General features: G+C 44.5%; 1 protein-coding gene across 1 annotated transcript in view; it reads right to left on the reverse strand.

Moving 5' to 3' along the window:
• Window positions 1-16,838, reverse strand: part of TNFRSF11B (TNF receptor superfamily member 11b) — a 97,690-nt gene that overhangs the window by 35,099 nt on the left and 45,753 nt on the right. Inside the window, exon 2 of the mRNA XM_069621544.1 lies at window positions 11,622-11,991. Coding sequence (XP_069477645.1) covers window positions 11,622-11,991 — 370 coding nt within the window. The remainder of the gene's footprint in view (window positions 1-11,621; window positions 11,992-16,838) is intronic.

Genomic DNA, 16,838 nt, shown 5'->3' on the forward strand with positions numbered 1-16,838 from the left:
GGACGAGGAGAGGGACAAGGAAGACATAAGAACACCAAGAAATGGTCTAGTATTTTTCCTATCATTGAAACCATGCGTCTCATAAGAATGGAAAAGGGACCACACCAGGGGTGAGACTCGGGGTGTAGAGGCAGTAGCAGCTGTGGTAGTTGTCTGGAGTGGAGAAATAGTGAAAGCAGACCAAAGCAGAGAGTCCACAGGAAAATGAATGCCGAAAAGAAAAGCAAGCTGGAAACCTTTTTGCCGGGGATGAGGATGGAGAGCTTTGAAGGAAGCAGACAGGCGAGTGTTAGGGGGACCCACAGGCAGGCAGAGCCGTGCTAGGAGCCCGCAGACACCCAGCTCACAGAGGGTCCTAACTCCTTTCCTTGTCCCAAAGAACTTGAGGTCCACACAAGTAGGAAGGTGTCACTGCAGTTTATTACAGCCAACAAACACACAGGGATAATATGTGTGGAGAGAAGTCCATTCACCTCTCAGCGAACTCTGGCTCTCAGGCCAATTTTCATACCTTGTGATGTCACATTTTGCATCACTCGCTAGGCCCTTTTCCAAAACTTATTATCACTTAGGATATGTCACTGAGTAGTAGTCCCCATATGGGAACCTATAGAAGAATAAGGTTATTGGACAATACTGTTTCAGGTGGTGTGCTTGGATCATCCCCGAAAGTTGATACTCTGAAAATGTTACAGTGAACAAGCCCTGTGGTTGGTCAGTAGCCCCCACTATCTGCCCATAGACCCAAGGGTTCTGATTGGTCAAGCCACGGGCCCCGCAAGCCTGGAACAAACTCTGTTCCCAGCCCGCGAGACACCTGATTGAAATACATGTATACTATGTATCAGCAAGGCGCAACTATGTGTCAGCGCTTACAATGGTGTGTAGAAGACTAATGCCATGAGAGCGTTCCATTCTCATTGTACAAGTGTAGCTGGAGAGTCGCGCTTTTGTTGCAGACCAATATCTGGTCGTGGGACGGCTGTTCCTTCCCAGCCTTGGCCCAGTATCACCTCGGCTGGGTCATGTGTTTGGAGACCACGCTTGTGAGCTAAATTGCTTCAAATTAATTTGTATGTGCATGGAATATCCTGTGCTGCAGCTGGTGTCACTTTGGTTCAGTGTGTGGAATGTCGCTTCCAACATTGTGGCCTTGGCAGTACCCTTGTCCCTGCCGCGGTAGTTCTGCTTGCACAGCATCATGTGAGGCTTGAGATTTATGTGAAATTATCATGGCCTGCTAGATTTCCTAAGCCATAGTCTAGCTTCTAATACGTGCCTTCCATAGGGTCCATAGGTTAGTGCGTCATGACTGCCAGGTCACTGGAGTGCTACTGCCATACCATGGGTTTATTTGCATGTGAGCGTCTGCAAGCATATACACAAGCTCTTGCGTTCCTACGTTGCTGCGATGAGCCTAATGGCAAAATAATAAATGTGCAGATAGTATGTATATGTGTCTGTCCTCTAACACATAGAGCTGTACGCATGTGTTCTTCATGTAGTTGGGTGTGTGAGTGTCCCGGATGTGCGGATTACACGTGTTCTTCATGTCTGACATAGCTATGTCGTTGTGATATCTCTAACGACTTGAGGCATGGCTTCTTAGTGCTTTAGTCGAGTCTGTCCATGTAGCTGTATCCAGCTCCATCTTGTGTATCTTCATCCACTCTAGGTAAGGGTTGTATTATTGCAGGGTTGTACGACCTGCTGACAAGGTACCTTTCATGGTAGTTATCCATCATGGGGGCAGTGGGAATTGATGTGAGCTCATGTGATCAGCAGCCATATTGTCGTTGGTGCTTCTTCCGATTGGGGCTGGGGGTCTTTCGGGACGGTAGGCATAGTCAGATTTTCCCGCTTCACGAGTGATGACAAGCGGGTCAGCAAAAGCTGTGCAGTGCGGTACTGTGCAGCCGAGCAGGAAGGCGGAGGAGGAGCTTATCAGAGTTTCGCTTCACTCACTGGTGCAATTGCCAAGTCCCTTTGCACCACTGTAGGCAGAATGCAGAAGTGTGCCAAATAGAAACAGGCAAGGCACATTCACTACTGGAAGTGAGTGAACCACAGCTGGCAGCTAAAGAAACCATGCCGCTGAAACAGACAGCACAATGAATTCGGAGTGAAGAAGATAGACTCTGAATACCAGCCAGAGCCCTAGAGGGAGCGCAAAAAGGTAGGAGCCTACCGGGGCTGGCTGGGAAGGAAGGGACAAATCCAGTGCTATTCACTTATACAAACCACATATGGTCCCATACATTTGACATCATCCAATTATTCCACCATACATACACATACTCACTGTCACACATCTAATGTAAACTCTACAGTCATATGGATTATTGAATACATAAAATCCTTTTCACACAACAACACAATGCTTCAATGCTTCACACCTATATAAATTACAAGTGTGTTGATCTGTTAAATAGCAAACAACAGCTTATTAACAATGTCTACATGTGTTTCGAACGGCATGGGGAGCTTCAGAAGTAGCCTAGCATTATTCCGACATTCTTCAGGATGATAGGCGGGGCATGATCGTCGCCTCACCCTTACAACATGATAAAATGGAAGATGTCTTTAGGCAAACTATCTCCAATATGTCTGAGTCTGAGAGGAGAAGGCAGGCTGTTCGAAAGGGAGGTGCCAGCCGAGGAGAGAGACCTATCTTACACTCTCTGCTTCGAGAAGTATTTGATCAACATAGAGTTTGAGCCCAAAGATTGGAGGGCTAGAGCAGGGGGTTATTTAGGGAGAGAGTGTTGGAGGAAGCAGGGTCCTAGGCACCAAAAAGCCTTGTGGATGATGGAGAGGGTCTTGAATATGATCCTTGCGGCTACCGGGAGCCAGTGGAGCGATTTTAGGGCTGGAGAGATGTGGTCCCTGGGCTTAAGGCCAAGTGTAAGTCTTGCAGCCCTATTCTGCATTAGTTGAAGGGGACGGAGGGAGGAAAGAGGCAGATTGGGGAAGAGGCTGTTGCAGTAGCCCAGCATGGAGAGGACGAGAGCTCTGGAGACACTGAGCTTCTGGGGAAAGGTTAGGAAAGGGAGAATGCCTCTAAGGAGGTAAAGATGAAAGTGGGCCTTCTTGGCAAGGCCCAAGATGTGAGGTGTGAAGGAGAGAGAGGAGTCGAAGATGACTCTGAGATTTTTGGACTCACTGGATGGTGAGCATAGAGGGCCCAAGGAGAGCGGCCAGAGGGCAGTAGGGAGACAGGACGCAAGTGTCCCGATAAGAAGGATCTCAATCTTACTGGCATTAAAACAGATATCATTAGCCGCACACCATGCCGGAATAGCAGTCAGACCATCGGGAATGAGAGAGGAGGAAGAGGAGGTAGTAGAGGGAAGTTTGTATGACAGCTGTGTGTCATCAGCATAACACTGTAAATTAGGATATCAGGTGGGCAAGAGGGGCGAGGTACATATTGAAGAGCCATGGCGATAAAATAGAGCCCTGGGGAACACTGCAGGTAGCGAGTGAGGTGGTGGAGGAAACTCCAAAATATGTATTGCTACTGCCACCATGTATATATAACCTTGTAGACATGGGGAGTGGTCCTTATTGCTTGGGGGTAATGACCCTTCTCCATTAACCCATGATAAGTACCCCTCCCTCAGTCTGTAAGACTATATTAGTTCCTTACCGGTTTCCTGTAATTTATGATAAAGGGGTGGAGGAGATATTGTGGTCGAGTTTCTGTACTCAAGTGTTTCTCTGAAATAATTGAAAGGTCCTCTGCAAGCATGGCAATTAGCAGATGGATGTGACTGAATTCTAGGCTCTCCTGGTGTACATACCCATATGTAAAGATTAGGTCAGGTGCAAACCTTTCCTTTAATATTTCCCAAATATTTGCAAAGGTCCTAAGCATGCATTTTAAAATGATGTTACGAAGGGTGAGGAGTGTTGCATTCAATCAGGGAGACTGCAACTTCAAAGTGATTATCTGATATTGGGTGTCACTGACTGGGGGTGTTATAGTCCTGTGTACATTAGGTTTTGCCCACATTAAAAGGCTTCAATCATTTCCCAAAGGGTTCTGATGCAACGAGCTATTGTGCTCCTATTGGAAGACTGTTCTTGGTGACCACCGCATACCATGAATGGGCTATTCAACAATTAATTGTATTAGGTCATGAATTAGAAACATAAAATACGACCTCTCGCAAAGTTTGGGAAGGATTCTAATCCCTTCATCCTACAACTACAATCAATCAATTGATCAAACAAACACCACGTTTGATCAACAAATGAGCTTTTGCTGTTCTACCGACACTTCCTTTTTTCCCCTCCCTGAATTTGATTTGCTCATCACTAACCTAGAAAGCATAGCTCATTAATAAAAAGGTATGTCAGGCTTTATATTATTTCCTCATATCTTACTTTCAATTGCCTGCCTGCGGAAATGTGAGAAATACTGGTCATCATGACAATGATATCTTTCAATCGAAGCATTCAGGATCGAAAGGAAACAAAGTTGTGGCTATAATCCTGCTCCCTTTTTACTACAAGGCCTCAAAGTGACGTCATGCTTTTGTACAGTAGACCTGTTGCCTGTTATCCAACAGTTATGAATTTCAATGTCGTCTGCATGAAATCTAGGTCAAGGCCCTACCAGACCTTCTAGTCCGCAGACGTTTAGCCAGCTTCTCCTTTGAAAGCTCCATTTCCTTGATGCAGAAATCTATGTGCCTTTGTCGCAAATATTTGAAATGAAGCAATTCAGGAGATGGCCATAAGTGTATCATATGTGCCTGCTTCGTATACCTGATTGTGCATGCATATGGGATTGTGAGTGGACATGCTAGTAACCCCTGTCAAGTCCATCCAATGGCATTAAAAGAAACCACAAGCAGGGGCATTTGCAAAAAACATGGTAGAGGAGAGAACTACAGGACAGAATCAAAGCCAAAATTACACCGCCAAAAAACAAGAAGGAGAATTGAAAGTCTCAGCTGTGTTATGGTATCTGTTTTCAATTGCCAGTTCATTTTAGGCCTTTGTCTGGTTGAGCTTTTATGAGAATCATGTCCCTCAAGAAGAAACTATACTCACATTCCAAAACCACATAGAGATCAAATCTCAGAAATGCTTCGAGGTCTTTGAACATGCTTCAATGTACACTTTTAAAAGGACTCATAATTGCTTAAGACAGAGATGCACAACTCTGGTCCTCGAGGGTCACAAAATGGTCGTGTCTTCAAGATATCCATCATGACTATTCATGAGATAAATTAGCATTCAATGGATACGAAAGGCAAATCAATTCCATCATCCTCATTGGTCACCTTGCTGCAACCCAATAGGTATGTAGGTGCCGTCAGGGCTTGAGATGTGCACGACTGGCCCAAGGGCTCTTTTATGCTTCTTCTGGCAAAGCTCTGATACACAGTCCCATCAAAATATTATATTACACATCCTACCACGTTCCCACGTTTAAGACATTTAAAACAGTCAACTGCAGAGGATGTGGCTGTCCATGGCGTCTAGAAACACTTGTGTACAGGCGCGTTATGAATATCATATCACATAACTTCCCAGCAACACCAGTTATAATTAGGAGACCACAGTACCGCAGATTTCTCTGCCACTGGCAAGTGGTGGAAATAGGTGCTTTTTTGTTGCCTAATGAAATGCCACTCAATTTGGTGAACTTGAAAAACTCAAACGTGTGACTGCCAGTTTCACACAATTCCTGGTAGCCAGTGTTTAACTTTAATGATCTCTCCTATTGGCCCAGCATCAAAGGTTATTAGGCGGAGATAAAGTTAATATTTGTGTATCTTAAAAAGCAGACTTTTAAAGTATCACTTTATGCAAAGTTGAGCTGCCCACCTTGGGAATCCCCAAAAATGTTGCTATGTGAGCTCTGTTCTCCAAATTCCCGATGAGGGATGTAAGATGACCACCCTCCGAGGACTTCATAATGATCATTCCTGAATGAGGGATGGGTTGCCCCTGATTAGGTTGATCGGGCACATAAACACTTTGTCCCTGATTCATAGAACGTTTTCCAATGGGGTTTTGCCATTATAAAACGCTTCTGTGAATTAGGCCCTTAGCTAAGTTGCCCCATTGTACTTGCCCTGAATCAGAGAGGTTGTTCCTTTCCAAGTATCGGGGCTGGTCAATATGTTCCTCACCTTTCTCCGTTGGAGAAGTTAATTTATGTCAGTGACATCTCCTATGGAAAAGGCTGTCAAACCTGTGAATGGAGATAAATGTCAGAATTCTGAATTGGAGAGAATGAACGTGAGACGCTTTTATGCACGGACGGGTGGGTGAGATTCTGCTCTTCATTGTGAGGGAAAATACTGTACTGAAGTCTCCTGTGATGTAGAGTCAGTGGCTTCCAAACAATATCGAGCTTTGATAGAATTTTCAGTGACATAACTTTCAAAATGCTGTAATGACGCGGACTGTGTTTTGGACGAACACCACAATCTTCCTGCCTGTCACATGATTGTTCACTGCCGAAGGATCCATTTGACATTGGAAGTTACTGTGGTTCTGGCACAGCAGCATTCCTGGGAATATCCTGCTGGATGTCTTTCTAGTTTCTTCTACGTGGGCTACCATATTTGATTGCTCTCTCTCTATAAAAGAAGGAAGGGCTTTGCATCCACCCAGCAATGCTTCTCGCAGTTCCTGGTCACTGGGAGGACAATCAGACTGAGTGGTTCTATGGCTCCACGGGCAGAATGAGTCATACTATTCCTGGTAACTGCAGAAGAGCTATGTAGACCCACTCTAGAAACTATGATTATCCATGTTTATTTAATGTGCTTTCATGTTATTAAGCGCCCATTCATCTCAAAGGGGCATCTTTATGCCGGCAGAGGAAGAGTTAACATCCCTCTAGAAGGTGTCACTGCCGAGGCACCAAGTTCTTGATTTCAAGATATTGGGCCTCATTATGAGTCCGCGGTAGCCGTGCCGGTAAAAACGGCACGGCTGCCGCCAGAGTCTTTTTTTTTTCGGCACCCGGCAATGGGGATTTACCAGGCATTAATGCCCCGGCGGTACAGGTAATTCCTCATTGCCGGGCCGCGAAATATTTTTCTCCCCATTGGACTCAATGGGAATGGGGAGGATGGATGCACCGGCACCATACATGAATGGTGCCGGTGTATCCATCAAGGCCTGCAAGCGGGTGCATTTCCACCTGCCAGGTCAGACCTGGCGGGCTGAAAGGCACCCGCTCACAGAACTCGTAGTTTGCCGGTCGGGAAACAATGGTACCGGCAAGCTTACCTGTACCATTGTTTCTGGACCGGCGACCTAGTAATGAGGCCCATTATTGTATTACAACAAACTGAAAGCTAAGGGATTAGGTTTACCTGGGGACACTTTGTGGAAAGTCAAGAAAAACCGATGCAAGGCAGGTTATTCTACAGGACCCTGGTCCTCAGTTGTTCCCTCTCCCCCTTGGGCTCTGCCTTTTTGGTGGTTAAAAGTCATTCATAGTCTTTGGGGTTTAAGTGCCCTACACTTCTTTCTTGGCTTTCTAGAAGTTGTCAGACAATGTCACGTCTTCCGTGAAAATACCCAGCAACATTATGCCACACTCCCTTCTTCCTTGCTAATTTCGTCCATTCCTTCCCTCTGTGGTGTTGTCTCTTCGTCTTTAAACTTACTTCCCCTTCCCACTCATTCCTACCTATATTCCAGTGTGCCTCCCCTTTCCCCTTCTCACTCTTTCTTCTCGAACCGTTTCCCTCCTCCTCTTTCTTATTGCTCTATTTTACCTCCTCCACTTCCACACCAGTTTTTTCACTCTGATGCACTCTCCTCCTTACTGCTCCTCTTCTACTCCTTCAGCCTTGCGCTTCCTTCTACCTCTGATGTGCTCTCCTCCTCATCCCTACAGCTCCTCCTCACCATCTTCACCTGCACTTCCCCTTCTATCACAGATGTCCTTCCTTACAGCTCCTCTTCTCCTCCTCTGCCTCTACTCTTCCCTTCTGAACCTTTCTGTCATGCTACTGCACCATGCATGTTCCTTCTCCTGACTCCAACAGCTCAGTCACTCCCCCCTTCACACTCTGGTGGTAATACCTGTGTGGGTCTTGAAGGTTGGAGTAATATGCACTCTCTTTGGTATTTGAAGCAGGATATGATCTGAAGAGATTTGAATTCTCTTCAAGCACACCACTGAATATTTTGGTAAGTTGGAACAGGCTTAAAGGAACTCTATGGCAAGAGAATCATTTATCTTGAAAATGGGACTCAATACATCGACATTTTTTAAGGTTTGTGGTTCGCGTCATTCTCCGAATTCTGGCAATATGATTTGCTTAGCTTTTAAAACCTTAACAGATAAACCAAAGGGATTGAATAATTCATGCAACTCAGGGCACAAGGAAGCTGAATAAATATATCTACTCAGAGGAGGATTAGAGTAAAAAGTACCAAGAGTGGTAAATTAGAACCTTTCTGAGATTTGGGCTCTTGCTAGTGGTACACCTGGCAGTATTGCAATTACGGAGTAACACTGGCAGTATGGTATTACCGTCATAGGTAATTACATGTCAATATAAATATTTCCCTACATTTCCATCAGTTAAACTAATAAACACAAAGGGGTAAATATGTACCTCAAGTGGTAAACAATACTCCAAGCAGAAGCTTGCAGGGTAAGGCTACATAGTAGCTCCAGCCACACGCAGGAGTGAACATCAGTCCATATTTAGGAAGCCTAGTAGTGGATCACAGTACCCTCTTATGACATAGATGTCATCCCTCCTTTCAGGCCACCAGATGTCCTGATCTGTTGTTGCATGTACCTTCCCTGTATATTAGAGTGGACCAAAACATTAATCTGCAATGACATGAACATTGGACTGGAAGCTGCCATTAATCTGCTTCTTAGTGCCTGCACAAGTCTTTAAATCAGAAACAGTAACGACAGTTCAATGATCAGACACATTACTTATGATTTCCCCCAAGTACAACATTGCCTACAAAGGTGCTCAGAAATTAGAACATCAAAAATCAGTTTGCCAGATCATGCCGAAATCAAAATGTGATAATGGAGAAGAGAGTTGCAGAAGGTCTGGCCACGGCTCACCCGCTCCCAAACATGAACAAAAGTACAAGCTGAGAAACGTTCAGTAAAACACTAATGGTCTTACAGCCATCATAAAGAGTAGAATAGTTTGTGTGAAACAAGTAGGGCGGGAAGTAGTTTGCATTCCTAGAAGCGGGGAAAGGTTGCAGAATACCCAGATAGGATTACACAAGTAGTACAGAGATGGGTGGGTAGGGAAAGGTTGCAGCATACACGGGCAGGGAATAATGAATGGTGGCATGCAAGACACAAAGAACACTAACATGGTGCAGAAAGAACCTGTAAGTCTAGAAACTACCCTACCAAAGCATAGAAGCATAGAAGGTATATTATGTTGGCCGAAAACCAATCTCATCATATGTTCTACATCGCCAATAGGGAATCGTCAGCATAACCAGAGGGCATCCATTTTTGCTGTAACATCCGCCATTTTCTTTCCCTTCCTTTCTGTTCAACGCTTTGCGAAATTTATTTTATTTTGAAAGCCCATGCACGGAGCAAGGCCACAGTTTTACATGTTGAGAGACCGGCCCAGACAGAAATACCAAACAGTACAGAAATACATTGTTTTCCACCCTCACAAGTCCTTGAAGGCGAGCAGCGAGGCACTTACTCAGTGGCCCAGGTGCCAGCCGGTCTCGCCGAAGCTGTAGAAACAGGCCGGTAAAGCATGAATTATACTTTCCCAGCGGCCCCCCTTTGGGGCTCTCCTCAGATCAGGCTGACCCTTGGTTCACAAATAGAAACCAGTAGATAGCATGCTTTGGAATGTGTCTCTCCTACGAACACAGTATCCTCGCTGAACAAGTGCCTTGTGTTCTTCTTAACAAAGAACTATGACTGCTTACTGCAAAATTGCAACTGTTACTAAAATGAGTACTACAGATTGGGTAAGAAGTGTGTCATAATTGTCATGATTGTCAATCACCGAACTCTAGCTCAAGAAGATACATTATGGGCGGTTTGATGTGTCACAAAGAGATTGCATGATTGTTTTTTCTTATGTATGGGACTGTTGTAAAATGTTCACTCTCTTGCGTCTCACGAGGTCTGGGTGACACACGTTTCGAGACGTTAGACGCAGTCGGCCGACTGAGAAAATATATTTGCTTTGCATTAAACCCTAGTACTTGGAAATCGAACCTTGTGTCTGTCGTATCAATAGCATGTGGTGATTATGCTTTGTTTCCATATGCGGAGGGTCTTCAGGGCCTAGCAAACCGGTGTACCACCCTTACTCAGACCGAAATCTGCAGGCCTCCATTCTGAAATACTGCATCCTGACATAAAATTGCTTAACACAAAGTTCCAGGCCTCACGATGCTCCAACAAGAGCCCAAACACCAAAGTCAGTGCACTAAGGGGAGTTCTGCTTAGAAGCTGAAACTGCACCAGATAACATTTCCCAGAGCACACAACATCCAATTATTAAAGTTAATTAGTTTCAATTGGTAGTAGTGAGAAATAGCTATATCCTTGAATGTCAGGTGCAAGTAGCTTCCATATCAATTGATCCCATAATGAACGGATACACAGCACCCTGAGTGACTGCCGAAAGAAAGCACACACCCGTTAAGACAGCAGAATATTCAATACATAGATGAAATTGTGCTCTGAACAGTGGTATTCTACCACATGATCGAAAAATTGTCATCTATTCCAGGCCCAATTAGATAGGGCACGTGCCACTTCCTTCGCACATCCAGACACAGAGACTGTATGCCAAGTTCACAAACAGACTGGCAGATAAGGCCTCAAGCCTGGGAACTTCTTTAAACTGAATCATAGCGACTCACCCATTTCTCATTCCCCACCACATACCTTGGCACTGCATCAAAGTGCCCAAGGCTGGATGAGCAAATAGCTGACCAATCACACCATGTTCTTCTTATCGACTATTGTAGTAGAGTGACAACCAATAGCATGTTAGATTGAAATGTATAATTTGTAGAAGGATGTACCTCGGAGGATTTATTAGTTGTAAAAGAACCAATAATAAAAGGTTCACCTATAGGTATATATGTTATATATTCAACTAACCAATTGAGTGAGTTAGCAGAGGTTTTTATGATTACTATGACAACAGCTATGACACTTTCCTTGCATAGCACCTGGTTGTTCCTATCGCCATTTTGAGATTGTCCTCTGTACGCTCTCCCAGCAGAGGCCTGTATCTTAATACATCTGGGTTTTCTTGTGCACTTGGAACTACTCTGTTATTAAGTTTTTTCTCTTTATTGTTGTATTTGGGCCCATCCTAACAAAACAGATCTGATTACATCCATCCAGCCATGAATTATTATCACTGTCTGTTAGCTTTCAAGACCACGTGGGTCTCGTCCACAGGCAGACATGATTCCAGACTGAGAAAGAGACCCAAGTGGTTTTGGAAGGTAAGAGACATAAATATGGAGTTAGCCTAATAAATGTATCATTGCTGCAATCAGTGTTTTCTTAAGAAGACACCCTGCATTGTTGTAGTTGCTTTGCAGGGTAACTCTTGGTATATTAAGTAATGCCATTGCTAAATTAAACTGAGACATACCTGGCAGCAAAACACCAAATCCAGAAGGACATTTCCTGTGTTGCAAGCAGAATTCTAAGTCCAGATACCACCCATTCATGCACTCACAGACCTGACTGTGAGTGCCGTTGCAGTCCTGTTTCACATACTGCATCTCCTTGCAGACATTGCCACAGTAGAGGCATTCCTCACCGAAGTGCCAGTGCTCAGAGTAATAGTGGGCAGGGCAAGGGGCACATTCAGTCCTCCTCCTGGCTGTGCAGTGGTTCAGCACGTAGGTTCCAGGTGGGCACTGGTCACAGTGCAGTTGTATTGCTGTCTCTGGGTCCTGGTGGAGATACTTTGGTGGGGGAATTTCCTGTGTGGTCCATGTAACAGCAAAGTTGAAGAGCTGCAAAGAAGACAAGTGAAATCATGAACTGCAGTGTGCACACATTCAAACAAACTTCTGTAAATGTCAGAGACAACGACCTCATTAAAATTGTGTTTCATACAGGTTAGTGTTTTCTTACATAATTACCTTCCCCAAATGTACCTTCATTCAGATGAAAAGCATCTGGTTAATTTGTTTAATTAAAGAATTGTTTGAAAAAATGCTCACCACTGGAACTTTTGCCTATGGGATTGCACCATTATAAAACGCTTCTGTGAATCAGGCCCTGTATATCTTTCTTGCATTAATTGTCGTGCGCGGTCATCTCCTAGGCCTTTCCCTGTACCCTTTGAGTTTCTTTGTATCACACATCATGACATACTGGCACATGCGGCAGCAAGGATGCTGAGGCTGATCTGCCACAGTGTCCTAACATAGACTTCTCATGCAATCAGCATTTCAACACACGAGGCCTCTGAAGCATGTTCACTCTTCAAGGTGTCTTCTTCCAGTCATCGCCTTGTGGCATTGGTTAAAGAATAACATATATGCTGGCCTTCTGATCAAAACACTTCATAAACAGCTGAGCGTCAGAACTGTGACACCTGCCTTATTTTTGGCCTGAAGAAAAACATCATATAAACTGAGATTATAAGTCACTACATTGGTTGCCAAAAAAATAATCCATTTACCTTAAGATGCTTTTTTCTGAGCCACAGGACCATGCATGGCAAGGTGCCCCACTACAAAACGAAAGTGCTGCTGCTCTTCCAGCTGGCCCAAAGCCTAAGATCGGCATGCCAGAACCAGCTGGACTCATGCCCACTGAGATATGCACGTGATGGTGGTAGATCTCCCTGTCATCAAGGCTCCACCCTGTGGCGGTGGTAACCTGTGCATATGTTGCCACTAACTGGCATGTGGTATTGAAGCTGGAGGACCTAACACCGCCACATGTTTGAAATTAAATGTGGTAGATAAGGGGTCATCTGGGCATACGATGGCAATACCGAATGTGATGGTGGATGTGGTGTTGGTAACCTGGGCATATGATGTCACGAAATGGCAGATGGTAGGGGCGGGGTTATCCATGTCATATGTTGACACCCTCTGCAAGGTAATGGTGGGGTGAAACCTAGTCGTATAATGGCAAAAATGAGCATGTGGGGGTGGGCTACACTGCTTACGTGTTAGCCATAACTGACATGTGGTTCTGGGAGGGTAACCTGAATTCATGATGGCATTAACTGGTCTATTATGGTTGTGGGGCAGAGGGGGTTAACTTGATGTAGGATGAATGATTGTTCTGGAATGGGGTTTAAGGTGGTGAGGTAACCTTTCCAAATGATGGCACTAAATTACACCTGTTTGTGGGAAGCTTAGCCATGTGATGGCACTAACTGGCATGTGAGTACAGGTCAGTTTCAGGTATCATTGAGAAATAGGAATATGTAGATTGGCATGGCCATTTTTAATGGGCTTATGTAAAGCTTCCATCGTAATGTTTAAACTGGCATGGCAATGTGGAACAGGCATGGAAAATGTATGGGGACGATGAATCTGACAATATAATTGTAAAATGAAATACCAAGGAGAAAACGGAAACAAAAAGATTTCTGGAGGACCAATAAGAACGTGGCAGGGGGAATGTCTTGGGGCAATGTAGAAAGTGGCATGACAATATGCACGTAAACACAATGCAAAATGGGCATATTGAAACAGGTATGCCAGTTTATTGGAGGCAGTGTAAAACTGGCATAGTAAGAATAAAACTGGCCCAGCAATGCTATGGTATGCTATGGTAATGTTTATTAATATAGCGCCTATACACAGGCAAGTGTTTCAAAGTGCTCAAGGAGGGAAGAAACATGGGGAAAAACAACAGTCGCTTAGAGTCCTTGAATTTCTGAGACGATAACGGTCTGCACAGGCAGATTAAGTGAATATGATACATTTAACAGTTTAAATACAGTAAATAGGCCTGTCGGCGATTCTGCGTTTTTTTCAAGTGCACATTAAGGGGTGAAGACAAGGGAGAACAGACAAAACGATCATCAAGCAGGGCTGTATACAGACCGTGCAAGTGCGGGAGGGAAATGGAGGGGCAGCGAACCAAGTGCACCAGTCAGTAGAGACAGGTGAACTGTGGAGAGAAGCTCTCCAGGTTTATTTCAAGTGCAGTGGGGTGCAGGGCATTGCAGCAAGTGCAGAAGGACTGGCAGGAGTGCCTGGGACCTGTAAGACACTGAGGTACACCAGGGGAATGAGGGAGAGAAAGAAGAGCATGGAGCTAGGTTAGCAGGGTATGGTGGGCGAGAAGGAAGAGGAGAAGAGGAAGGTTTTGAGGAGGTTCCGGAACTTGAGAATTTCGGGCTCAAGACGGAGGGGTGCAGGGAGGTTATTTCAGAGGGAGGCCCCTACTGAGGAAAGAAATCTCCCTCCAAATCTCTGCTTGGCGAACCGTCTCACTCGCAGAAGGTTGGAGGAAGATGAGCGGAGGGGTCGAGAGGTACAGTATTTAGGAAGGCAATGTTGAAGCTAAGTAGGTACCATGCCCCAGAAAGCCTTGTGGACAATGCAGAGAGTCTTAAATTTGATCCTTGCAGCCACGGGGAGCCAGTGTAGGGATTTCAGCACCGGAGAGATGCGGTCCTTGGGCTTGAGGCCAAGGTTAAGTTTTGCGGTTCTGTTCTGTATGAGTTGCAGAGGGCACATGGTGGAAGCAGGGAAGTTGAGGAAGAGGCTGTTGCAGTAGTCCAGCCTGGAGAGAACTAGGGCTCTGGAGACAGTGAGCCACTGAGGGAAAGTGAGAAAAGGTAGAGTACCTCTAAAGAGGTGTAGTTGATAGTTAAATTTTTTTGAAATGTGAGAGGAGAAGGAGAGAGTGGAGTCCAAAATAACCCCAAGGTTTTTGGCCTCACAAGTGGGGGTAGGCGCAGGGCCAAGGGAGGCTGGCCAGAGTGAGAGGGGGAAAGCAGGAGCCGGTGTCCCAATGCGAGCAAACTCAGTTTTACTGGCATTGAGACAAATGTCGTTTGCAGCACCCCATAACTGAATAGCGGACAGACAGTCAGGTATGAGTGAGGAGGAGGTGGCTGAGGGGAGTCTGAAGGATAGTTGCTTGTCATCCGCATAACACTGGCAATGAGAGGTGAAAGTGGCAATCACACGTGCCAGGGGAGCCATATAGATGTTGAAGAACCTGGGCAATAGGTTAGAACCCTGGGGAACGCCGCAGGTTGAGAGCATGATAGTCAAGGCACCAAGTACAACCGGGGATGGGCGGTCAGAGAGAAAAGAGGTTAACCAATCCAGAGCCTGACCTGTAATTCCAAAGGTGTCACAAAGCCGTGAGATCAGGATGCTGTGGTTATCTGTATCAAAGGAGGATATTGAATATTGAAACTGGCATGGCCATTTTCTAGAGGCAATGTAATACTGGCATTCAAATATGTTTTTAGACAGGGGCAATGTGAAACTAGCATGGCAATGTGGAAACTGACATGACCTCTGTCTGGCTCTGTTTATCCTGCGAACAGGGTGGAAACTGGTATAGAATGTATGCTAAAACGAATAATGTGAAACTTTTTCCAATGTGGAAATTGACATATCAGTATTGATCCTCACCAAGTGCAGGCTTGCACAATATGCATACGAGTATTAACAGTACCCCGAGATTTTTGAGCAGCACTCATATGAATTGGAACTACATATGGTGCAGCACTCTGGCATATAAAAGCAATTCTAGTTGCATGGTATTTTCTGTCAATTCATATTTCAGTGACACTGTAACCATTATCTGCGTTATATCTTCTGATACAACAGATCAAACTGGCATCATTTCATCTCCGTACAAAACATCAAAAAGAGGAGTACTTTCCACTGGCATACAATTCATAATTGGCATTTATTTTTTATTGGTGAAGTGGCACACTGTCTGAGGGATTGGTTCATTAATGTGGCACAATCATGTATCTGTCTGCTGTGCATGCATTGTTTAAATCGGGCACCCTTTATTCTCATGAGTATATAAATGAGTTGTGCTCTGGAGAAATGCTCTTGTGAACTGTGGCAGACCTGAAATATGTCGGCAATAATGGCAGTATCAGCTGGTCGTACCGCCTGGCAATGGCCTGCAAGGATGGGATAATATGCGATGCAGCACAATTGTAGCAATTGGTACCAGGGGCATTCGTACGGCGTGCTGATGGCATTGATGTAAGTAATTTTTGCTAAACAACGCGATAGCAGCATGAATACTTTTTCAAAAAAGATCCCTACCAAGACAAAAATAATGGGATCATCTTGAAAAAAAAAAAAGAGTTCTCTTTGATCTTTTTTTATTTTTTATTTTGGTTGGCTGATAAAATCAACCAAAAGTTTTACAAACATAGCAAAAAACAGTAAAAGAACAATAAAAGAAAAATAAACATTCGAAGTTCATTTTACAAGGGACAGAGATTAAAACATTAGAAAGCACTTACTATTCACAAAAAGCAGCACATTTGCTGATTAGTTCACAACATATGCATGAGTCAAGTTTCACTGAGATGGAATGATAACCTTAACAAATTGCACTGGTGCGATTTGAATGGAAGTTTTGGTGTTAGTGAGCAAGTAACTCCATATTTCTTCACTGGTGCGTAAAGAGAGGAAATTACAACATTTGTTAAAAGGTTTCTACTGAGTAAAACTCAAGGCCGGACAATCGACCACCAGGTGACATAGAGTTTCAATTAGCTGCTGATCATTACAATAACGGCAAAATATTTGATCTTTAGGAACCAAAAGTCTCCTTCCCAAAATCTACCTCATCAAACATAAATTTAGTCGGATGCGTAGCATGTGTTCTTACAAAATTGGAG

This window comes from Ambystoma mexicanum, chromosome 5q, assembly GCF_040938575.1.
Source record: "Ambystoma mexicanum isolate Mex_15411 chromosome 5q, UKY_AmexF1_1, whole genome shotgun sequence".
Classification (NCBI taxonomy): domain Eukaryota; kingdom Metazoa; phylum Chordata; class Amphibia; order Caudata; family Ambystomatidae; genus Ambystoma; species Ambystoma mexicanum.